The sequence below is a fragment of the Pseudonaja textilis genome, chromosome 5 (assembly GCF_049901715.1).
Source record: "Pseudonaja textilis isolate UNSWEBS1 chromosome 5, rPseTex1.2, whole genome shotgun sequence".
Lineage (NCBI taxonomy): Eukaryota > Metazoa > Chordata > Lepidosauria > Squamata > Elapidae > Pseudonaja > Pseudonaja textilis.
In genome coordinates this window covers 45,196,403-45,222,258 of record NC_141994.1, presented here as the reverse complement: position 1 = coordinate 45,222,258, position 25,856 = coordinate 45,196,403, and the positions used below count along the sequence as shown (strand labels likewise).

The window sequence follows — 25,856 nt, the reverse complement described above, 5'->3', positions numbered from 1 at the left end:
AGCACACTGCACTTTGTTTAATTATCCAAGGCTCTTGTTATAACTCTCTTCTCCAGAGACTTATCACCTTTTCTTTTCCTATAAGCTTCAACACCAGACTCCAGCTGTTGATAGAAACGCAGAAGAGCACCTGCAATAATACTCTCCCATGCTCTTCCCTCTATCTTATCAAACAGGAAATGTCCTTGAAAAGAAGTATCAGTTCCCCTCTCAGCTTTGTCTGGTCAAAAGAGAAATAGAATATTTCCAAGCCTCTAGTTGGCAATGTTACAAAGTTTCTTTTGCTTTTACTTTCCCCCTCCTTTTCCAAGCAAAATATAATAAGAATTAATTAAAAAAAGAAAAATATATTTTAAAAAAATAACTAAAAGGGAGTCTCTAGCCTAAAATATTATAAAGTCAAAAAGGAGAAAAAGAATAGATGAAAGAAGAGAAAAAAACCAGTCCAGTTTCAAAATATAAGAAGATCATGTGTAGAAAATCCAGTAATGAGAAAATAAAAATAAAAATATTACTTTGACATTCCTGTTTAAAATCGCCACTTAATCACTTCTGTCAAAACTTTTACAGATTCTTTCTTTTCCTTAGGGTGTCCTTTCAAATCTTAAAATAAAGAAAAAGTTCTCACCAAACCGGCACACTCTCTCTTTCCGTTCTCTTTCGTTTCGGAGCTGTCCCAACTTCAGCAGCATTAATGGCTGCCTCTTTGCCGCTGGCAAAAAGAGCTTCTCCTGGATCTACCAGGGACTTTGTGGTATCCCTGGGATTGACAGGATGTGCTCTTTACATTCACCTTCTCTTCGGGTTGGTTTAGATCCACTTGGACCGTCCAGGAGCAAAGATATCGGCAGCGATCTCAGACCTCCAAGATCGCATGCCGTATCGTTGCAACGCCAGCTCCGCCCTTCCAATAATATTCTTAAAAGCTAGAATACATTAGATATTTAGTGAATAGGCACGCACAGTATATTCTCAAAATTGTAAATGTGCCCCCAGCTGGAAAGGATTATGGACCCCTCACCATAACTAGTGCTGCTGCAGCACAACAAATGATCATGTTGGATTATGCTACTGTGGAATAACAGACAAGGCTGAAAAAACACATTCACTTCTTAGCATAATTGTGAGTCATATATATTATCTAGTGTTAGAAGAAAAGTGACCCTGATGATCTGCTCAATAAATTTATCAACAGGTAAGGAATGAATGTGCAGGGTTTATAAAATTTTATATAGTCTTCCTTATCCTCCTAACCGCAGATGTTACACTAACCTAGAATGGCTCTCAAAATAAGATGTCCCAGAGGGAATGATACAAACACACATGCTTTGATCCCCTATTCCTCCCCCCTCTCTAAATGTCAGCGGTAGGAGTAACTGATAGCTGACTTACAGTATTAGCTTAGTCTTCCTCAAATTACAATTCTCCAATTGTCTAAGCTCACACATCTGGAGCCCAGCAGATTATTAAAAGGCCTTACACAGAGGACTCAATAAGCATAAAGCTATTTATTTAGTTCAGGAAGTTATCAAAATTTTATCAAGGTGGGTGGGGATTTTCCAGTTGTTTGTTTCACTCCTGATTCCTGTTAAACTTTAATCTTGCATGCTATAATTTTCATTAGGTATGGAAAGGTCCTGTCATTTTCCGTACCAGCTTTTATTGTCATCCTTATAAATATGACAGATCTATGGTATTTAATGCGCCCTTTCTGGGAAAAATATGGTATATCAATAAATGTCAAGATTCTGATAAATATGGGGCATTTTGGATGCAGACTGAGAACAGACTGCAAATACATTACCCAATAGCTGATGTGCAGCTTTCAAACTTACATACTTTCAGTGTAATACCAGTACTATTCTTTTTTTTAAAAAAAAATCTTGTTCAGAAAAGCATTCCAAAAGGATTTCTGGTATATATTTCCTGAAGTATAGTACCAATAAAATGTTCTATCTATAGCCAGGGATGGGATTCTACTGGGTCGGAGCGGTTCTATAGAACTGGTTGTTATGATTCTGTGCAGTTCAGAGGACTGGCAAATCGTGTGTCTGGATGGCCCCACCCCTCTCTGCCTGCCTCTCCCCTCCCCTCCCAGTCAGTCCTTATCATGCATGCGCCACATCGCGCGTATGCCCAACATCACTGACAGCATTCTTCCCCACCCAGTCACTCCTTAAGGTATTTCTTTTTTTCCTCTTCCCAACAATCATCCGTTCCTATGATCAGCTGTGCTGGGATTCCCCTTGCTTACTTACTGCTTCATCCAGGAGGCTTCCCTGAGGCGCAGGAAGACAAAAAATGGAGGTGGGCTCCATTTTTTCCTTCCTGGGCCCCAGGGAAGCTTCCTGGGAGCAAAAACACCCCTCCAGGAAGCTTCCCTGAGGCCTAGGAGGTCCAAAAATTGGGTGGGGGGATTGTTGCCAAAAAGAAGAAAGCCATACCTATCCAGTCACATGACCATCCCCACCTATCCACGCCCACAGAACTGGTTGTTACAAAATTTGAATCCCACCCTGTCTATAGCCAAATTAAATTGTGCCATTGTGGCTCTAGAGACTGCTGTTCTGTCTCTCATTGCACTGTTTATAGCACTTTTCTCCACCCCAAAAGAAAAAGGTTTATTTAAACAGTAATAAGATTCAGTGCAGAAAATAAAAGAAGAACCTCTCCATCGATATCCTGAAAATACAATATGTTGTTTTTGCCTTATATAGTTCATTTCCCCATTTGATCAGAAATTCACAAAACTAATATTATAATAATGCCTGCTATTAATATTCCAATTACATCTTAAATTGGGAAGAAAATTAGGTAGGAAGGCATCCAGATTTGTCCCGTTGGAGTAATTGTAGCCAGTAGGGGGCAGCAGCATACCAGAAATATATGGCCTTGCTATTCTATATTCTAAATGTGAGCTTGTAATTTTATTTAAAATGTGCTTGGAGGTATTTAGTCCCCTGTCATTAGTTTAGGGTGCAGGGCAGGCAAGATTTTTGTAACCTGCCAAGTACATGAGCATGTCATTGCTCTATTTATTGTTGACCTAACATCCTGCTTTTCTAATAGGAACAGCCAGCCCAGATGTTCTGACAAGTTTGATCCTGTCACAGAATTAAGAAAATAGGGCTGATCTGTAATTGAAAATGTAGATGAATTGGATAGATGTATCAAAGCAAAATAAATAAATGTCAAGAGCTGTCAAAAGTAGTACTAAATATAAAAACTCCCAAAAGAATTTAGCACAGAATCATTATAGCTTTGGTAGTGATCCATTCCTTCCCTCTTTCTCAAAATTGGAATAAGTAACTAGAGCCAGGCTTTCGCTAACTGTACAATTGGGACTGGAGTCTTGGTTGATGTCTCACATAAGACTGCTTGAGCAAAGCAGTCTTATGTGAGACATCACATGACCACTTCACTCAATAACCATGATCCCAGCACTGCCAGTTTCAGTTTGAAGTGATCTCAAGAGTTGTTACGTGAATGGATTCCCAGGTAACACGCGTAGGGGTGCAGAAATGGAGAGACAAGGAAAGAAAATCCAAGCAGGCTAAATTCAAGTTTAGCACGGAGCTAAAATCCTTTTCTCCCTGCAGATCCATCTCTATGGAACAGCTCCGGGGAGGGGAGCAGGGAGAAAAGGATTTTAGTTCTTTGTTTAGCTCTTGTTTTAACAAACCATGGTTAAAACAAGACTGACACAATATGTGAAAAATCAACCTAGCAATTATTTAGGGTAGACATTAGGACAAAACTAGACAAATTCATTTAAGGCAAAATACGTGGCTACAAATCCAGGAGCACTGTTAGGCCAAACATTGTTTTTCTGACAAAGTATCAGTTTGAGAGTTTGCTTCCTAAATCTCTGATGGTGAGATATTGATGCTAACTTCTTGAAAGACTGGATTCATTACAGTATCTTCAAAACAGTGGCTTAAGAATGGTTGTTGTGTAAAATTTATTATTTTGTTGTACAAGCTGTGTAGAGAAATACAAGTTAATTTTGTTATACTATGATTTACCTCTTAAACTGCATTTTAAGGAACTCAGTTTACCCATTCCTCTTTTTATAGGTCCCCACATCCTGACCATAGCTGTTTTCACACTTACTGCAATTGTGGTGTTAGTTCTGATCATTGCTTTGTTGGTACTGAGGTATGATTGTTTACCTTGTCCTCCTTGGGCTAAAAATAGGGAAATTGTAGACAACCTCAGACTGGGAAGGCCAGCATCAGCCCACAAATACCTTCAGCTTCTTTCAAGTCTTCCTTCTGCCAAAAAAAAAATTACTCTGCACAAATATCTTAGACTGCATAAATCCCATCACTCTTTTTTGGACAAGATTCAAATTTATAATTACTACTTGTCTTTTATTATTTTTCCTGTTATGAGGTATAATAAAAACAAAACAAAATGAAGAATACAAATGCTAATCTAACATAAGTAAGAAAAATAAACCTCAGTCAAAATAACAAAAAATATTAATCTTTTTAATTGCAGCTGTGACTCAGTTTTTAAACAGTATATTAAAACTTACACACACACACCCAGAATTATATCATAATTTTTTCATATGTTTGATGAAAAGGCTCAATGTGAATACAGGTAGTCCTCAAGTTATGACCCTAACTTGGAGCCTGCCCATTAGTGTTGAAAGTCAGAACAATGTTAAATGAACTAGCTAAAGTAACAACCAGTCAACCCTGCTCTCTCCAATGCTTTCTTTAAATGAATGCATGGGTTGTTAAGTGAGGCTTAAGTTAAAGTTGGGTAGATCGTGGAAGGCCTTGCTTGTTAGATTAGAGTCGATTGAAGAAGCAGGACATGAAGACTAGTGACTACAGCTCTTTATTGAGTAGATCATTACAATATTCAACATTGCTCATGCATAAGCCCGCCTGCTTCAGGCCTCTCAAGGTCTCCCCCAGCCTGAAGGCCCACTACTCAGCTGATTATCTTACCAGAGAGAAATAATGGGGAAGGAAAACAGTAGCCACGACTGCCTTTCCTAATGCTGCCCCTGTTCTTCCTCCTGCCAAGGTGTCCTGCCTTTCTGGGGCAAAAAAAGGACCAGTTGCTTAGCTTTTCAGAGCTTTATGCATTAGCAGATGGCTACCAATCAACCGGCCAATGGGAGGCTGCAAAGCTCTCCTGCCTCCCTAGGCTTTGGGAAGCTGGCCCTTGCATAAAAGGCAACTTCAGGATAAGCTTCCCAAAACCTTTCCCTTGCTTGATTCCCTCCCTCTCCCCACATCCAGGAAATCACATTTCTTCAATTAAAAAAAAGAAAAAGCAACACACACACACACACAAAAGCAGACTTGTTGAACCCCCCCATTCTGATTAAGTGTTGATTTCAGGATGAAGAGTGGAGGAACTCAAGCAAGCAAGGAAATAAAATCTTTCTGCAGCTTTCCTCCTTGAACTAAAGAAGAAAAAAAGTCATCTCCAAAAGTTGTGCAACAAAATTGAGGATGCTGGGTCCTTGCAAGCTTTAGCTGTCTATCTGACTGCCTAGGCTCTATAGCTAAAGCCTGCAAAGACTCAGCATCCTCCATTTGGACATGTTGATCTTTCTCCTTTCCCTCCACCCTCCCAAATTAAGGGCTATGTTGTATGTATGTGTACATGTGTTAAAAGGTTAACATAGCTTTATCTTCCTAAAATTCCAAATTCTAATACTTTCAGAATTGCTTCTATAATACTTCTAAATTTTCAGGAAGTACAGAAGAGCCAATCAATTGCGGCAAAAGAGATGGTCCCATATTCCACCTGAGAAGATACTACCATTGAATACTAATGAGTCAAATCATGTTAGTTTGAAGGTAGGAAGTGACAGACATGTCTGGCAAAAGTTTCTCCCCACAAAATATGAAGTAAGCTGTACATTCTTCACAATGGTACATCGGATATCACTCTGACAAGGCCAATTGCTCAGTTTATTATATGTGCATTAACAGTTTTCTCATGATTGTATAAAGCAAGTAGACATTTCCCTTTCAAAAAGACTCTACACCAGGGTTGTCAAACTCCAAGCTCATGGGTTAGATGCATCACGTGCTGGCCCCACCCCCACCTGGTTTAGCAAAGGGGGAAAAATCCAGATATGTCACATGACACTGCCATGATGATACGAGTTTGACACCCCTGCTCTGGACCATGTGATAGAAACAGTAACATTTATTAGTTTACAGATAGTGGCCAATATTATTCTTCCCCCTCACCTGCCATTTCATCCTACCTGCCAAGTATCTCCAATAAATCTTGCAAGGGAATTGGGGAAGCAGGTGGCTACAGCACCTACAAGTGTCCCATGCATATGCAAATATGGTCAGCATGGGCAAAATGGCAGCTACTATTGACTAGAGGGAAAGAGAGCAACAACTTAGATTATCTAGTAGGAATAAAAACACTGCTTCTACTGAAATGAAATGCTATGGATAGAATTCATGCACTTCATGGCTTATGCATTATCTCATCTGAGATGAACAAGAAGGGACAGGCTATCTTTGCAGGAGACTGAACTGAGTATAACATCACACATTCCTGTCCTCAACAAATGGTTAGTGGGGAACTTCACACTGGAAAAGCAGGTTGTGCAGAAGAACTCTTAATTGCAGCTTCACCTGAAATTGGAATCTAATTTTATTCTCCTCCCTTTCTCCCATTTGCTGATTACAGCTCTTTCATGAATTATGTATAGTTCCAAGGACAGTGAGTGTCAAAGTTGCAATACTATTAATTTTATCTGTGGGACACAGACTATCTATTAGCTCTCCATGCTTTACACAACAGTATTTCATTTAGGAATCAGACTACCAATTGATATGGCTTTGATTTTGTTTAGGCATTAAGTATTCTCATCTATGTTCTTCTAAGGAGCACGATGGCTTGTGTGATTAGGACACTGGTTGGAGGTTAGGAAGCCCATGTTTGAGATCCGAGTACTACTTTGGGAGTGGGGTGAGCTCTTGTCCTTCGCTCCAGCTTCTGCTGGGCATCTCTGGGCAATGATGATGTCATAGCTAATCCTTTCAACCTGGAAGTACCTTGTTGTTTCTTACATCAGTGTGATGCATTCTATGTTCTTCCACAAAAACATAAAGAACATCTTGAGACCAGAATGAGAAATAAAGGAGAAACAGCACTTATTATATCAAAATAATATTCAAGTATTTTTAATATTATTCAAAAGTATTTGGGAAGTATTTTTAATCTGTTCCCCCGACAATCTTCCAGCAGCTGGGTATTGCATTTTAGTTCCTAGTAAACTAAATAATAATTCTAAGGCCTAGAGGCCTTATTGAAGAATTCTAAAGGAGTCCTCTTGTTTCCCAGATTGATGAAGATAAAAGGCGGGATACTGCTCAAAGGCTGCGTCAAGGCAAATATGATAAGAAGGTATTCTTACTCTCAGTCTTTCTATTCTACTTGCCTTCACTAAAAAATGATCTGATGCTCTTGTGCAAGACAGATTTCATGATGTCGCTCATATTCTCATTTTGTTGTAAGTTGAATGCATTAAAAATGTATGGAAAATTTTCCTAAATGATTCCTTTGTAACTTCTCAGTCCTAAGTAATGAACAAAGTGGGCTGCAGGTGTAGAATTTTTAAAATAATTTGCTTGTTATTGATTGGAGTAAATATCAATTTGTCTATACAATATGATGTATTTGCTATTTAATCATTGTTATAAACTATTACTCTAGACATTGTAGACATTAGTGATAGGTTGTTGTGACTTAGCTACAGTTTCCTTCCAATTGTTCTCATTTTCTAGATAATAATCCTGAAGGATTTCAAACACAAAGATGGAAATTTTACAGAAAAACAGAAAATAGCTCTGAATAAGGTAAGCAATGTACCATATTAAGGAATGCTGGAGTACAGTTTTTTTGTGTAGTTTTTATTTTTAATTTATATAAAATGTTATTATGATCTCTCATCTTAAACAGCTCAGGATGGTTCACAACAACAGTAAAACCAGTAACTATAAAAGAACCATAAAATAACAAAACAGAAAAACAATCAAGCAAAAATACAAACACTGTGTCTTTAATCTTCCCTTAGGATGCCCTGCAGCAAGCTTCAATTACCCTCATTCTATTCTATTCTATTCTATTCTATTCTATTCTATTCTATTCTATTCTATTCTATTCTATTCTATTCTATTCCATTCCATTTCATTCCATTCCATTCCTACTCTACTCTATTATTCTATTCCTATTCCTATCCTATCCTATTAAAAACATTCCCAATCTTAAAAGGCTAAATGGGTGGGGACCTATCAAACCACCAAGGAGACGATGTTCCCCAAGACAGGGGCAGCCATAGAAAAAGCACACTTTCTGAGGTCCCACTAGGTGGCAAGATTTCAGGGAAGGGATCTGGTGCCCAGACTACCTTACCTGATTTAGTGGAATGGGCAGATATTCTTCGGGAGAGGTAGTCCCGCAATAACGAGGTCTTGTGCCAATATGCCATATAGAGCTTTAAAGACAATAAACCAGCAACCTTTAACTGCATGAGAGTAGTGAAAGCCACCAAAAGATGCAGGAGTGTCAGGATAGCTACACCATTCCATCACAAGCCCTCCAAAGGTCATCCCTAGCTTTTAGCCTGCTGGAAGCTGCATGTTAGAGCTTCAGGAAAAAAATATTTCCCCTCTGACAATATACTGGGTCCATCAGGCACTTAGGACAGGACAACCTAATAGGCCTCCCATCCCTCTGTTAAGGGGCAACTGCTGAGAATTTTGAAAACTTTTTCCCAGTTTGATGATTATATTACTGATTTTAATCCCTTAAATTTCTACCCTATGCCAAATCTATTTAAGAGCATTTATGAGTTAGCTCAGTTTCTGAATTGTACTGAGTCATTTTGCAACCATTCTTCTACATAGATTTTTTTAAAAAAAGCTTAACTAGGAAGCTGGCTTGATAAAAAAGCATTGTCCTCCTTTATTTCTAAGAATATTGCTGAATCCTAAATAAACCCTATAGGCATTCCAAGAAAATGAAAGTGGGGAATGTATTAACTATAGTTCTGTGCACTGCTAAGAAGTATTCATTTAGCTGGAAGCAAGAAAAATATAATTTAACATAAGGAGGGAACTTTAATTTCTCTTCCAGTAAACAGTTGTCATTTTATAATTCCCCATGCACCTCCAGCATGGCAGGCATTTTTTAGAGCATGCACAAAATAAACGTAACATTCTAGGTAGGGTTAATGATATCCAAAAATATGTATCTTGCTGCACAGTTTTTGCAAATATTTTAATCACCTTAGAGTTGAAAAGCTACAAGATCCAACACGAAATACATTATGTCCATGCCATAGGAAAGACCGAGAGATTTTATACTTTTCATTTCTAGTATTGTATGTTACTTTAAATGTAACAATCTGCTTCTAATAAATGCAATTATTTTCTCCAGCTTCTTCAAATTGACTATTATAACCTGACTAAATTCTATGGAACAGTCAAGATGGATACAATGATCTACGGAGTAATTGAATACTGTGAAAGGGGATCATTGCGGGTAAACAGTTTTATAGCTCACTGATTAGTTTGTGTCAAGGCACATTAACCTTCATCTCAAAGAAAAAAATTAGTGAGGGTCAAGGGGGGCACTACAGAAGAATATTAGTCTGTTTATAACTCATTTAATTTGGTGGTGATTGTTTAAATGTTAATGAAATGATTGTAGTGTACTATAGGCTCCCCATGTTCCACAATCATTTTACCATAAAAATACAAAGAAAGAAGGGAGAAAAACAAAAGAATTTCTAAAACAGAAAAGGGGTTTAATGGTGGCGGCAAGAGAAATAGTACCTTTAGAGATCTTTCAGAATTAATGAGATTTTGCTTTAATAATAAAGAACAGGAAAGTAATAAGAAAGGGACACCACAACACCACAATACATCAGAGAGAATGACATTGGTTGGGATTTCAGAAGCAAAACAAATAGCTCTAGATGGAGTTATTTCTTTATTACCTATTACATACCAATTTTCTTATTTTAATCTGCTATTAAGAACTAGATTTTGTGATATTTTTGAGGTAATAAGGAGAAACCAAAAGGGCTTGCTCCTGCATGTTAGGAAATAGGGACTATTCCAGATAGAAGCTGAGGTTCTTTTTAACCGCAAAGCAAATACTCTACAGTATTCAATTTAGGATAAAAGTTCAGCCCTCTTAGACAGACCAGTAATGAAAAGGCAAGCCTGATCTTCTCCATACTGGTGCCCTCCAGGCTATTAGAACTATAGTTCTGAAAATTTCCAGCTGGAATTAACTTAACTATATTGTGAAAGCAATAATGTACACTTGTGTTTTAAGTATAGTCCTTTCCCCCTTCTCAGACATACCTTAGTCAATTATCTGTTAGGTTACTGGTGGCAGGTACTAAGGCGTACAGAGTTAGGTTTGTTCTCTTATTGAATTATTTAATCACAGTAGCCATTTAAAAAGGATACAAACATTTCATCTCCCACTGTATTCAGATAGGACTGTCCACTGTGATCAAAGTAACTTCAGGAAAAAACAAATTACTAAGTTGATATCTGAACTGAACTGGAGATAAAATTGAGTTTTCCCAATAGCTACTTTATTCAAGGAAATTTTCTTTATTCAGTTGCCCTGAATTGCTTGGCAAGGATTCATTATTCTGTGTTATTTTAATTGATCTGAATGAAGATATTGTTTGACTGTTGGGTACTTTTAGCAACTTCTGGTTTGGGTACTTTTGGGTACTTTTAGCAACTTTTAGCAACTTTTAGCAACTTCAGGATTAAGCTGGTTTTTATGTTCTTACCAGCAGTTCTGTCTCTTTTTTTCATCTCAGGATGTCTTAAATGATAAAATCTCCTACCCTGATGGAACTTTCATGGACTGGGAGTTTAAAATTTCTGTCATGTATGACATTGCTAAGGTAAGTATATGAGGATAGTTTTAGATTATAAAACCTAGCAACAGAAAACTATTGGAGCTTACTATATTGCCCTAACTGCCAGTATATAAAAGCAGCTTGTGCAAGTTTCTTTCCAGTCCTATCATTAGAAATTGGAAATATGAAATAGCAGATTTGTCAAGAGCTGAGCCACAATAAGCTTGGTACATTTCAGTACAGAAAAAATAAAAGTAATCTAACTGATAGAAATTTCCTTATAGAATGAGAACAAATATATTTATATTTATAAAATTAAAATTATAAACTAAAAAGAGGCATGAAAAAAGTCATTCTGAACTCACATTAAATAGGCTTCACTCTGTATCCAGTTATGCAGATAAATAATGTTTATTTTTAAAAATATCATGAAGCTCATAGTTTCTTACTTAGAATTTTCTCCAGTAATCTTTCAGTGTATTCATTTTCTCAGAATGCTTTTTATTTACAGTACATAGACCTAATTCTCAGAGAGGTAGTAAATCAGTGAAAGCTTTCATGTTTAGCAGAAGGTTAAATCTGCAACTCTTGTCCCCAGAAATTTGTTGAGCCAATAGCTTTTACATAGCTGAAAGTGTATATGCAAAGGCAACTTAAAATTATGTTTATAGAGAGGGGGACAGGAATTTTTCCTCTTACCAAATAGTTCTTCTTGCAAAGACATGGGGGGCAGAGAATGGGGTCCTTGAAGGTCCTATAGTGAACAGGCTTATATTTTGCAGATCTGGCATTGTTGGGCAGTTCAGTTTTTCCTTTGCAAAATGACTAGTACTGAAGCTTTTATTATATTTTGGTAGCAGAAGTGGTAGAGAGGATCAGCTATGATGAACTACAAAGTGTGGGTTGCGATGGTGGCAGGAAAAGGGGGGAGTCTACTTATCAGAACTTGTCAACAGCCCTTTTGTCGGCTGATTATAGAAGAGAGGGAGGGGACAGATGAAAGTCTGCAAGAGCAATAAACTGTGACAAAATGGGAGACCAAGAGGCAAATATGCAGATGAGCAAGAATGTGCAAGAGAAAATTGAAGAGACCAGGCTGAACTTCCGGCATATGAACATATGGCAAAAGAAGAGAGGAGAGAGAGGGGAGGGGGAGAGGAGGAGAGTGAGAGAATTAGAGTGAGAGAAAGAGAGATGCTGTCTGCTGCCAACTTGACCTAATCATCCCCATGTGTCCATGGTGTCTTATGGAATCTCTGCACATTCACAGATCAGTACTTTCAATAAGCAAAAACCAGCACCATGGGAAGAATTTTTAAAAATGGAACTGGTAGTCAGACAGAATTAAATTCCTTTTCCCAGATCATGGGTCCCAAAAGGCAGATGAGATCATCATGTTCACATTTTAATATCATATCACATTATTTATCCTCCAGAGGTTCCAGCCCCAATCTCTGTAATAGAGAGCAATTCATGGATGTTTTCCTATCAGATGTTGACTGATGTTGGGAATGAAAATAAAGCTGAACGATCCACAATTACTTCCCTTAAGTTCTCCCATATCTGTACTGCTCTTTAGACTTCACGCACCTTCAAGTCAAATTTTGACTTCTGTCAACTGCATGGGCTAGTCCTTGCAGTTTTCTTGGCAAGATTTCTTGGAAGTGCCTTAAAGTGGCTGAGAGAGAGTGACCAGACTAAGGTCATCTAACTGGTTTGTTGCCTAGAGTGCAACTACAATTCATGGTCTCCCAGTTTCTAGGCTGGTGCCTTAATAATTACACCGAACTGGCTCATTACTGCAGTGATCTCAGCAATGAAGGTCACTTCAAAGAAAGGAGGAAACATTTTAACACAGCCTTGAGGAAGATCTCAGTGAGACAAATGTCTGGGTAGGAGCCAAAGAAGAGGCCAGAAAGATGTCTGGATGTCAACTCAGGTCATGATAATTTTGACTTTTTTCCAGTAGGGATTACCTTTAGCAAAATCTCTCAATCGTTTAATTGTGCCACGCGTTTGTTGGAATCAGAAAAAATATCATCCAATACCAGTATGACAAGCACAAAGTAGTTCCTCATCCTTCATTTCCTGAATGTATTGTGTGTCTGCAGTTAAACTGGTATTCAACCTGCCTGGTGATAATTCAAATTGCATTCCTTCTGCACTACAAATGGCCTTTCTTCACCTCATTGGTTTGCACCAATCACTGCAAACATGCCCTGACAAGATATCTTTTCTGTTGCTTTCAGTTTGTTCACATTCTGAGACAAATACGTTTAAGAAGTCCTTAGCTCTGTTAAGATAATATATCCCCCCTTCTTCTAATATTCTCTACCCAGAAAGTATATAAAATCTATTGGGCTATGTCACTTATTGCCCTGGAAGTAAATCAGGTATATGCAATGATTTGAAAGAAAGGCAGGATTAGGATTAGCAAGGAAGATGCCCAGTGTCATTGCAGGTGTACATTTCTGATGACCGAGGAGTAGATGGAACTCTTTCAGAACCAGAGATTTCACCCAGAGTGCTCAAAATTTCTGTATGAAAACTGAGGCAGAACCTTCTCTTAGTCCGGCACCGATTATAGATAGAAGTAAATTGTTTGATTGTTTGATTGTTTATCTCTCAGCTGATGAAAGACTAGTGCTTAGGAGTCCTTAATGTGTAATTCAGAAGACAAAATTCATACATTCCACTTCCTCCCTCAGTGTCATTGTACATGGGTGGAGGGTGTAATTTATGTTATTTAATCATCCCAGAAAATAAATACTGCCAGAAAAAAGATGTGTTAAGAAAACGAGTATAAATGTAAATTATAGTATTGGGTCCCAGTTTTAATTCCCATTTAGATATGTTGCATATTTGGCTTATTATTTCTCTTTTTGAATTATTCATATGCATACAGGAACATTCTTCTTTTATCTTTCTTAACCAGGGTTTTTTTTTTAATGACAGAAGAAGTTCACAACTTCTTCTTTTAAAAAGGCAGTGGAGAATTGTCAGGCACCAATTCTGTAGAATGGCTGGTTTTTCCTGTAAGTAAGGCATCTGCTAGCTGCATATCTTTGTTCACCCTAACTGAGCAGATTTTTTTAAAAAAATAAAATATTTAAAACACAATTATCCTATTTTTCATTCAAAAAACTTACTGACTTGTTCACATTTAGGGTACAACCACTCTATAGTGCTTTCATCTAGAGCAGAGCTGTCAAACTCCCGGCCCATGGGCCAGATGTGTCATGCGCTGGCCACGCCCATACCTGGATTAGCGAAGTCCCAATACATCATGTGATGCTTGCCGTGACAACGTGAGTTTGACACCCCTAATCTAGAGCAATATTTCCAAACCTTAGCTGTTTTAAGATGTGCAGACTTCAACTCCCAGAATATGGACTTTAACTCCGAGCTAACTGGGGTATTCTGAGAGTTGAAGTTCACATATCTTAAATTGGCTAAGGCTGGGGAAACTGCTCCAAAGTGTGATTGGGAAGAGAAACAGGCTGGCAAAACCTGTGCTGCTTTCACTGACAATTGCTTTTCTGTTTGAGTAATGAGGCTGGCAAGTGATGCTGCCCTGTTTTAATCCCAGAAAATTTAAGTAAAGTTATTGATGGCTTATCCTGCCTTTATTTCATCATCCACTGAAGGTTACCTGCTGCCAGAGAAAGTAACTACAAATTACAGTACAAAAGGTGTGGTATGGCAGGGACAGGCAAATGCAAATGGTTTAGCCCATCCATCAATCTACCTAGTATACAGGTCATAAAGTAGGGGTGTAAGGTGAAGTGTAAGAGAATAATCACTAACTAGTAAGTTCCATCTTTGATTAGAACTACAGTTAAGTGTCTATGAGCAGCAACAATTAGGTTTAGGCAAAATGTTGCTACCTCTTCACCCAAGTAAGGAGATGGGAACTTGGTGTACCTCAAGGTTCTGTATTAGGCCCAGTACTCTTCGATATCTTTATAAATGATTTAGATGAGAGGATAGTGGGAAAACTTATTACATTTGCAGATGACATCAAGCTGGGAGAAATAGCCAACACTTTAGAACCTAGATTCAAGACACAAAAGGATTTTGACAAACTTGAATACTATCCAACAAAATGCAATTGTGGTGATGAGAAAAGTAAGGTCTTATTCTTAGGCAGGAAAACCCGAATGCAATAGTATATAGAATAGGTGGTACCTGTCTTAACAGTAGTGACTGTGAGAGGGATCTAGTGGACAATCATGTTTGAGCCAGCAGTGTGCTGCAGCTACCAAAAAAGCCAATGTAGTCATAGGGTTGCATCAACAGAGTGGTAGTATTAAGATCACATAAAGTGATAGTAGCACTTTATACTGCACTAGTAAGACTACACTTGGAATACCGTGTCCTGTTCTGGTCACCAGGATACAAAAAGGATGCTGATTCTATAAAGCTTGTAGAGAAGAGCAACAAAGATGATAAGGTGTCTGGAGACTAAACTATACAATGAACAGTTACAGGAGCTATGTATGTCTAGTCTAATGAGAGAAAGACTAGGAATAACATAATATCAATCTTCTAATACTTCAGGGATTGTCGCAGAGAAGAAGGGTCTACTTATTTTCCAAAACACCTCAGGATGCTTTACAAGAAGTAATGGGTGGAAAATTATTAAGGATAGATCCAATCCAGAATTAAGGAGAAACATCCTGACAGTGAGAACAATAAACAGTAGAATGGCTTGCCTCCAGAAGTTATGGGAACTCCTTCACTGGAGGTTTTCGAAAAGAGGTTGGCAATCATTTGGTATAGGGTCTCTTTCTCGAGCAGGGGGTTGGACTAGAAGGCATCCAAGATGGCATCCAACCTTGTTATTCTATGTTCTTCATATGGTCAGATAAATCTTGTTAGATGTCTGTAATACCCTCATTGGTGAGACAATTGGCAACAAATAACAGGCAAAACCCAGCTCTTTTTCCCAATTTAAGCTCACCTCTATAGTCCAGGACTAGTACTATTTCAAAAGAGTTCAAAAGAGGGAACTCAATTGGTCAGGGCATATGTTTCAAAAAGCACAGACCAGTCATTCCATGGACAGATGTTTTTGTAATAGCCAGCTCTCCAGTAGCCCAAGCATAATTTTTATGGTAGCCTCTGGGGATGTTCCTTTTAGCCACAGATTTAATTAAGTCAACAAACCTGTTGTAGTCCTTAGGGACTGCTTTGATCCATCTGTAATTAGCATCAGTGTGCTTTGTATAAGTATTCTAATTTGCTTTCTGAAGTTCCAATGAAGTTTAGGAATGGACTTACCAGTAATTACTGGGATCTGGAGTCCTATTCTGTAGATTATAGGCCTATACTGACTGTGTGGCAAATTGTACAAAACCTGTCTCTGGATTTGAGATGTTGATTTTACTACGACAGAGGAAACATAGCAAGGGTCTAGAGCAGAGGTCTCATTCTCGCGGCCCGCGGGCCAATTGCGGCCCGCAGTACGATATCCTGTGGCCCCACCATGATATGAAAGTATAACATTTGAGGATATTTTTTTAACAACTTTTTTTGTGGAATCCCTGGTCTAGAGAATAATCTTTTTGCCAAGAAGCAGAATGAAATGTGTCTCTATCTTTACTATCATATATAAGACTGTTTATTTCTATCCAATTGAATAATCTGCTCCCATTCTCATTACTTTGATTATATTCCTGAGATTTGTGTGGTGGCTATTGAAATCACCAAGGATTATATTATATCTTGCAGATACTGATAAAACAGAATCTGTCCAACTGTCCATTGGAGGCTTATAAATGATCATGATGGTAATTTTTTGTAATTCTATTGTTATAGAACAGGCATTCCGATTGGTAGTTTGAATTAATAATTGGAGAAAGGGCATTATAACTGCCAATATCTAGACTACATAAATAAATTGGGCAGCATCCTTAAATTTATCAAGCTGTGATCCAATACAAACTGAATTGGAAACAATGCAAATCAAACCAAGATTAAAGGAACTTCTCTCACAACAGATTAACAGAGTGGCCCTTCTTTCCATCTCTCCTTCTGATATAATCTGTAGGATAGCCCTTCTTCTTCTTCTTCTTCTTCTTCTTCTTCTTCTTCTTCTTCTTCTTCTTCTTCTTCTTCTTCTTCTTCTTCTTCTTCTTCTTCTTCTTCTTCTTCTTCTTCTTCTTCTTCTTCTTCTTCTTCTTCTTCTTCTTCTTCTTCTTCTTCTTCTTCTTTAGCAAACTTAGAGTTTAGTTCTTTGCTCTAGGGGTAGGGATCTCTAATGGCAGACTATAACTAAAAGCTATCAGAAAGGAAAAACATTGTGTATTTACAAATTCACAGATCCATCCTGCTCATTTAAATGCTTGGACAGGTACAAAGCCACTGATATGGAAGCATTTAGTCTACTTATTGCTTCAAAACTGGGAAGTGTGTGAACAGAGGAAGGGAATTGGAAGATGTTCAAAGGTAGGGATTCGAAGCAAAAAAAAAAACACCTTTCAAGTCCTGCCTCCTTTAGCAAATGAAGCAATCAGGGTCAGATGAAGACTATGGGGGCAGAGGCAGAAGAAGAAAAGCTTAAATGCAAAAGGTTGGCAATCTGTAAATAAAGAGAAGGATTTGCTTACAAACAAGGTGAGGCCGGACGAAAATAAATGAGTTGACTAATATGGCTGGCAGCATTGATAATTTATCATTGATAAATAGTAATTTGCCGTGATAATGTAGGACAGGGGTCCCCAATCTCTGGGCCATGGACCAGTTCCTTGCCATGGCCTATTGGGAACTGGGCCGCATAAGCAGTGCGAGAGTGAGTAAAGCATGCACAGTATCTAGGTTGCATGTGAAAGCATCCACCCCACCTCCCCTGTTCATGGAAAAATTGTCTTCCACAAAACTGATACCTGGTTCCAGAAAGTTTGGGGACCACTGATGTAGGAGATCATTCATTGCAGGCATCCATAAGGTACAAATGATGACATATGCATCATGGCATGACTTATGGACTTATGTCAGACATAATGCCAGTATTACATAATTATGTCATTTGTGTGATAAAGGCATGAAGTACATATAATTATTTTGATATAATTGTGGTTGTTGTAAATATCACTATCACCCATTATATCTTATGGACATCTTTGTCTATTCTTGGTATAGAACTTGAGAACCTATAGTCTCATGTCACAATCCTAATCACAAGAATCCTTGCCCCCTTCTGAGGCACAAAGAACCCTTAGTTTTTCTTGGGAATCCATTGACCGATATAATCTGAATTTATGAGCATTTTAGAAATGCATTTGCTTCCTGTTGGGTTGATAAGACTGATGAATCAAACAAATAATAGACATGTACATGTACAATGCCTGCTGTGAGTGATTTCTCACTAGTGATTCTTAGTTGAATGCAGCCCTTGTTGCAGCAAGAGAAAACATTGCTTGAATAATAATGCTTTGCCCTGAATTCTTTGTTGTCTTGTGTATTTTGCTGCTGGGCAATGTTCTGTGGTACAAAAAGAGCAAGATAAGAGAGCTTAATCAAGGCATGGAGATAAGACAAGACAATATTTAAAAAGTGCTAAAATGGGATTGCCAGTTCTTTCTCATGATGCCGTCAATAGTTAATGCAGACAAATCTGTGGGAAATATTTTTACTTTCCTTCCCATCCCTTACTGGTACTGACATTGGAAAAGGAAGCGTCATTTTATTATATGGGCACAGAAGAGAGAAAAAAAGTAGAAAATAGTAGTACTAAGCTGATCTACTTCTGCTCCTCCATTCTGAAATATAAAAGAGCAGATGTACTAGCAAAAAATATGCCAACAGCTGAGCACTAATCTGCCTCAATTATCAAGCTTGTAAAAGATCCTTGTCTATATAACTTTACTGCAAGATTTTAAGAGTAGTGATTGGTAGATTCCTCTGGCTTTATTTCCCTTCCCATTCAGGTCATTGGCTGGGGAGAAAGCTCATCATCGGTCACTATCCTCAAAGGTAATGAAGGGCGCTTGGCAACTGGCAGGGACAGAGCCTTCAGCTATCTTTCAGATGGGCTGAATGATAAATTGTTGTGTGAATGAACTTGATGCCTATTTGGTAACCTGTCTTTCTGGCTTTTCCTGAACATGCAACCACAAATATTCTGCAAGACTGGTAAATCTGTGTTTAAAAATGGCCCAGCTGCCTGGGTGGTGTGGAGAATGGGTGCAGTAGTAAGGAGCTCAACAGAGCATCAAGAAAACATCATTCCACTTAATCCTGCACTGCCATTCACCTGTTGACCAAGTTATTTTAGGACTTCGCTTTGGCCTTCATTTTACCCAGACTATAAATGGAGTGGGAAGCAGTTTTGTCACATTCACCTTAGCTCCTAAATATTACACACTTTTTAAAATTAATGCATTTAACATTTCTGAATTTTATATGTATCACCTCAGTAAGCAAGCATGGAATAATTCCATTAAATATTACCAACTGATATTTCCCAATTCAATTAACTGCATAAGATTACATTTCTCATTTAAAATTTTGTCAATGTTCTAATATGTATTTCAAAAATAGGTTGTAAGTCTTGCAAATCTGGGATATTTTCTTTTGCTGGGGATTCATGCTTGGGCCTCTACTGAATCTGAGCTCACAATTTTTAGTCAAGCTCTCTTTAATGTTTTAATTTAGATATAGTGGGAACTACAAGTCCTAGAATTTCTTGCCAGCTTGGAGAGTAAAATCATGCAAGAAGTGTTTTCAATTCAATGCTGTGATTGAGCTGGAGATCTAATTACCACTGTCAAAAGTAAGCTATGCTGAGGACTTCCGGTTGGGGTTATGGCAAGAATGGCTGGAAAATAGCAGAGCTCCACCAGGCTCCATGAAATGCAGACAGCAACTGCTTGCTGGGAGACCCTGTGGGGTTAAGCCTCCCTGAAGGGGTGGTAAAGAAAGGAGAGGCACCTTGTTGATCATGAGGAAACAGCCATTTCCTCATTGATCCGAAGAAAGCTCTACTGAATGGCAGCAGGGGTGATGGCCATTTTGGTCTGTCACAAGCTGGGACACTAAGATCTTGTGCTGGATCGGTGCATTGGCAGAGCAGTGAAACTGGGTGAGATAACTTCCAACTGTTACTTTAGAGATTTAACCCAAGTAAAAAGTTCCAAAAATGATCTCCAAACATTAAGAAAGCGGCAATTGAATTTATGGAGAAATATCAATGACTAAAACTAAAGAGGAAGATTAAAGATTAAAGACTTAGAAGTAAAAAAAAAATCTAAAAGATGATTTAAAATATAGAAATCCTGGAAAAGCCAAATAATATAGTGAAAAGTCATTATTGGGAGAAATTCCTTTTCTAAATTCTATCTCTAACTCCCCTGAAAATCAGCTGTTTTGGACTTTTACACTCTGTTGAACACTGGAATTGGGAGCAGGGGAGCCATCTACTGGAGGAAGAAGGTCACTGCAACATTTGAAAGGAAAGTGATGAAAGGAGAGAAAGTAAACAACACCAGGAAGGTGTTGGATTTGGATGCTGGGAAATATTTACTGAGCTTTTTGAAAATCCATAAGGCAAACTAAACTAAACACTAAAACTTTATTGGATCTGTGCATTGAAAAGTAGATTTGAAAGATCTGAAGAAACCTGGTGGGCCAAGTTAGATTTGGATTAATAACACCACGTGACAGATTATCCTACAAAGCAAAAGAAAAAAAGTGATGAAAGAAAAGATAAATAAGACTTTGAAATCTGGACAATTGGGAAGTGTAAATTGGAAATTATAAAGACTGAAAAGTACAAACTTATAGCATTTAAGGACTAGAAATTTAGGGGACTTGGAGGAATAATTCTGAGGCTGACTAAATTTTATAAATAATAATATTTTTTGAAGTTTTTAGATATTAGGATATTGTAATATTAAAGGTATATTAACTTGGTACAAAATGACTCAGCAGGAGATCATAAAGTTTTATGAAGAAATGTTAGAAATGATGACAAAGAATTATAAGAAATTGTTGGGAATATTTAAAGATAAAGATGTGAAAGTAGAAGGCCCTCAACAAATGGTGGGAAAAGATGAATATAATCAGGGGTGGGATTCAATTTTTTAAAAAACTGGTTCTGTGGGTGTGGCTTAGTTGGTGGGTGTGGCTTGGTGGTAATGTGACTGGCTGGGCATGGCCAACTCAATATCACTCACATCGAGGCACACATCTCCTCGCCTGGCCTCTCGTGACTGTGGGGATGCTGCAATAGTCGTAAATGTGAAAAATGGTCATAAGTGCCATTGTACTTTTTTCAGTGCCATTGTAACTTTGAATGGTCACTCCACACAAGCAAAGTACCAGCAAAGGAGGGGGAAAAAACTCCAGAGAAGTTCCTGCGACAGGAAGTCTAGTCCTGCCAAGAATGTAATAAAGGTTAATGGAGAGGCAGTTTCTGTAAGCAACACTAGAATGTTTCCTTCCTGCCTTCCTTACAGGATTAGGCCAGTAATTTCTTCTAACAACCGGTTCTCCGAACTGCTTAGAATGTTAACAACCAGTTCTGGTGAATAGGTAAGAACCTGTAGAATCCCACCGCTGAATATAATACACAGAAGATAGATGAGAAATTAGAGGAAGTGGTGGAGGAGACAAAGCAAAATAAATTACAAGAAGATAAAAATAAGTTACAAGCAGATAAAAGCACAGAAAAGACAGTAACAATAAATACTAAATATCAAATAGATAATCCCTTAAGAGCTTACAATAAAATAGAGAAAAAAGGAAGACTTTCCAAAAATTATGAAAGGGCTACAGATGGATATTCAAAAGATACAGCAGAAGGGGATAAAGAGTAAGGCAGAGGAAACACTCAGTTTGTGTAAAAAAGCTAGAAAGATTTCAAGAGAGAAATATAAAAGAATCACCCAAAAATCAATAAATGGTGAAATTCTAAAAAGATTGAGAGATGATTTTGCAATGCAGTAATTATATTAAAAATCAATAGAAATAAGTGGAAAGTTTAAATTGGGAAAATAGTAGCAGATATATAGATATATAATAGAATTTATTATAACCTCAAATATATTAAGTTTAAGAGGTGGAAGATTAGGACTAGGTATATTTAAATGTATTATTATGATTAACAGGATGTAAAAATATACTGGAATATATAGTTTTCAAGGATTATAAATTCAGAGGACTTAGAGACATAATTTCAGGATTGATTAAATCTTATTAATAATTGGTTATACTGGTGTTCACAGAAAGTTGAGATATTGAAAATATGGTGGAACATGGAGCAATATTTATAATATTAAAACATTAGTGACTTAACAGGGGTTAATAAATATATTGTATGAAGAAATGTTATTGATACATTTTTGGAGAAAGTGATAAAGATAAAAAGAGAGAATAGTATTGTTTAAAGATAATGAGGTAAATATAGAAAACCCAACAAAGAGGAAAATAAAGAAATAAATATAAATTGGAAAATAGTAGATAGATAGATAGATAGATAGATAGATAGATAGATAGATAGATAGATAGATAGATGATAGATAGATAGATAGTGACCAACCGACCTCCTTTAGGGAGGACAGTCCTCCTTTTGTAAGTTCTGTCCTCCCTCGAAAAGTGTCCTCCTACATGTCCTCCTTTTTGATGTTTGAAGACTAATCTGTAAATCTCCATATTTGATCAATGCTGATCTGATCTGTTGTGTGTGATGTAACGTATTTGACATGATGATTCGTCAAGGCTCGGTACAGTGCAGCGAGACACGATTATGAAACACATGTGCTCCACACAGGAGAATTGTTTTGAGAGAGTGCACCATGTGCAAGAGTGCACCGCACGCAAGTGGCTTTGTTATTTTTCTTCAATTTATTTGTGTTCTCCTCATTGTAAAAAAGTTGGTCACCTTAATATATATATTATACATAAAAGAATATAATTATAATGAGCATATCAAGGTTAGAAGTTGGAAGATAAAAACTCTGTATATGTAATTGTATTATTACTATTAACATTGTGTGAAAAATGTATTAACCTAGTCATTACACTGTCCACAAAAAATGTTGATTGTTAAAGGAAAACTACAACTACAACATGTACAGAAAAAAAAAACAAGCTATGCCACTCTGCCCCAGTCTATCTCATACATTTGTTAGTAATGATATTATGCTGTTACCTTCTGTTTCACAGGGAATGTCTTATTTGCATTCAAGCAAAACAGAGGTCCATGGGCGCCTGAAATCCACAAATTGTGTGGTTGATAAACGCATGGTTGTGAAAATCACTGATTTTGGCTGCAATTCTCTTCTGCTATCTAAAAAAGGTACTTAAGAGATAGGGAAGAAACCATTTATTTTCTTTTTTTTTTTAAACCCATGCATTGAGAATGGGAATATAGGAAACTGCCTCATACTGAATCAAATCATTGGTCCATTTAATTCACCAATACTGACACTGACTGGCAGTTAATTTGCAGAAAGGGTTTTTTCCAGCTTTATGCAGAGATACCAAAGCTTTTATATACTAGGACCCATATACAAAGGGTATATTTGGCCATGAAGTCATGGCCCCTCATGACCATACCTTATACAATAGGAGCAAGCATATTTTGTGGTAGATAATGCACTACTTTTACCTACCTTTTGGCTTTTGAGGCAGCATGATGACAGTTATATTACGAGGAATGCTGGCTTTTGTAGTCAATCAGCTCTAGAATCCAAAAAATATAATAATGATACAGGTGATGCCACTGAGACAGGAATGTGTTTTTTTAATGATTGTTTGTGATTAAATCAGGTTTTACTACTTCTCATTTTTAAAATCCTGAGATAGCAAGGCAAGATAATTATTGAAACATCACATCCCCCACCTTTGTTTTAATTGTGTCCCATATGAACTCACTAATATAATAAGAGACTTGACCGTCCACTTCTTAATTACATCCAAGTATACTTAAACTGATCTTGATAACCTCTTTCTTATATTTCTTTTCAATAATGTATTAGAAAAATTATAACTCCTTTCCTTTTAATGAGGAGGGCAGGGATTTTGCTAAAAAGTCATAATTTTTCTAATTGCTACAAATGCCAGGCAGTTAGAATGCTTTTGTCTGGCAACCAGGTTTCCAGTCTCCTCTCCCTTAGAGTTGGTTCAGCCAGTGTAGTTCCATGGAAAGTAGGCCAACTTTGTTTCTCAAACTATTTTAATCCCTATTTTGACCCATTGTAGATCCCTCTGACCAAGAGTTATATTTCAGGAAATAAAATGACTAAGCATAGCACATTAAAGATGGTCTTAACATCAACTAATGGGTATTACCTCCTATTGGACATGTACCCTTGGGAATTGAATTTGGCCTTCACATGCTCAATATGTAGAAAATCTGTAAGGATTCTTCTGTTTTCCTTGTTACCTTCTGGGAAGAGGCTTCATGGTATCCAAAGCAGAACATTCAGATTCAGCCAGATGTCAGGGTTTCAACAGGTGCCCTACTTAAATCATGAGTCTCAAGCCAAGCTTCAAAAGAAATCTGAGTTGTCACCGCAATTTTGTTCCACACAATATCAACCTTGTGATCTCTCAAGCTTCCTCTTTCTGCTATGTATTCAAGATGGACAGTGATTAATGTTTATATGTATTTATATCCTAGGGTACAGGTATATACCTATGTATTTATATAATATATCTATATGTGTGTTATGTATGTGCACAATTTTGAGAACAAACAACAGAATTTCATTTTTAATGTGCGCCAGTGTGTCCACAGAAAAAAATGACAGTAACAGTTATCTTCTTTTGTTTCACAGGGTTTCATAATGGAATGCTTTCAATGGGCACTATAAGTTTTTAATCTTTTATATCCCATTTTAAAATGTTGTTAGTCACTTGAGTGCCTGTTTAAGTAGAATGTTATAAATCAAATTATTGAATGGATTAAATTATACTTACAAATAAATAAGTAAATAAATAAATTCTTTTACTTGACCACTTTCAGAATGGAAGAACAGTCTTACTAGTTCTGACCAAAGATTTCTGTAGTTTAATTTTTAGGTCTCACATTGGCTAACCAAATGTCTTAGACAACCTATATGCAAGATCTAAGCACAACAACTATCCTTAAAAATAGACAAATGTTAGATCACTGTCTCTGATATTAACTGTCGGGATGACTATCCTCTGTCATCTTTATATTCCACAAAAACAATTTTTTTTTGATCACGATAAAACAATTCATAGAATTAATGGAAGCCAAACCAATATGAGAATTGATTAAATTATCAGATGCCTGTCTGTCCACCCATATCTACAATCATGATTTCTTTCTGTAAATCAGATCTCTGGACTGCTCCTGAACACCTCCGCTGTGGTGATGTATCACAGAAAGGTGATGTGTATAGCTATGGAATTATAGCACAAGAGATTATTCTGCGTAAAGAGACTTTCTACACTAACCATTGTCGGAATTCTAAAGGTAAACAAAGGTGCATAAAGAGAGGGGTGACTATAGACTTACACTTAAAAAAACAACAGATTCCCAGCAATAGAAATAGAAAAAAGTATAATACGTGTACAAGATAGATAATATAATAAATGTTATAATAATTTACTGAAATAAGTAAAAAGAACTAAATAAGATTCATAGTTCATGTAGTATTAATATTAGTATTAATTGAATTAATTCAATCTTAAATGATTAAATTAAAACCATGTAGAAATATATTGCTTTATTATCTCATTTTTAGCACATAAAATGTATATTTAAAAAAGAGATAATTATATACCCAAACCCAATTGTTAATATTGGGAAGATGTTTACCTCATTTGCATAAGATTTTCTTTGCCCAGCCCTATATTAGGTCAAAACTTCCTGAAATGACACATTTTATGTTTAGGCAATATTGTTCAATATCGTATTTATGACTTTAACTCTTAATATTTCCCCCCAAACTGTTGATATAATTTGAAATCAAAACAAAGTTACAGTTGG

The 25,856-nt window shown here is 37.0% G+C and overlaps 1 protein-coding gene across 1 annotated transcript in view; it reads left to right on the top strand.

Moving 5' to 3' along the window:
- The window catches only part of GUCY2C (guanylate cyclase 2C), a 71,785-nt gene that overhangs the window by 25,902 nt on the left and 20,027 nt on the right, over window positions 1-25,856 (top strand). Inside the window, exons 11-18 of the mRNA XM_026697501.2 lie at window positions 4,077-4,158; window positions 5,723-5,828; window positions 7,342-7,404; window positions 7,785-7,856; window positions 9,439-9,543; window positions 10,850-10,936; window positions 23,060-23,192; window positions 25,203-25,340. Of these exons, the coding sequence (XP_026553286.2) occupies window positions 4,077-4,158; window positions 5,723-5,828; window positions 7,342-7,404; window positions 7,785-7,856; window positions 9,439-9,543; window positions 10,850-10,936; window positions 23,060-23,192; window positions 25,203-25,340 (786 nt within the window). The remainder of the gene's footprint in view (window positions 1-4,076; window positions 4,159-5,722; window positions 5,829-7,341; window positions 7,405-7,784; window positions 7,857-9,438; window positions 9,544-10,849; window positions 10,937-23,059; window positions 23,193-25,202; window positions 25,341-25,856) is intronic.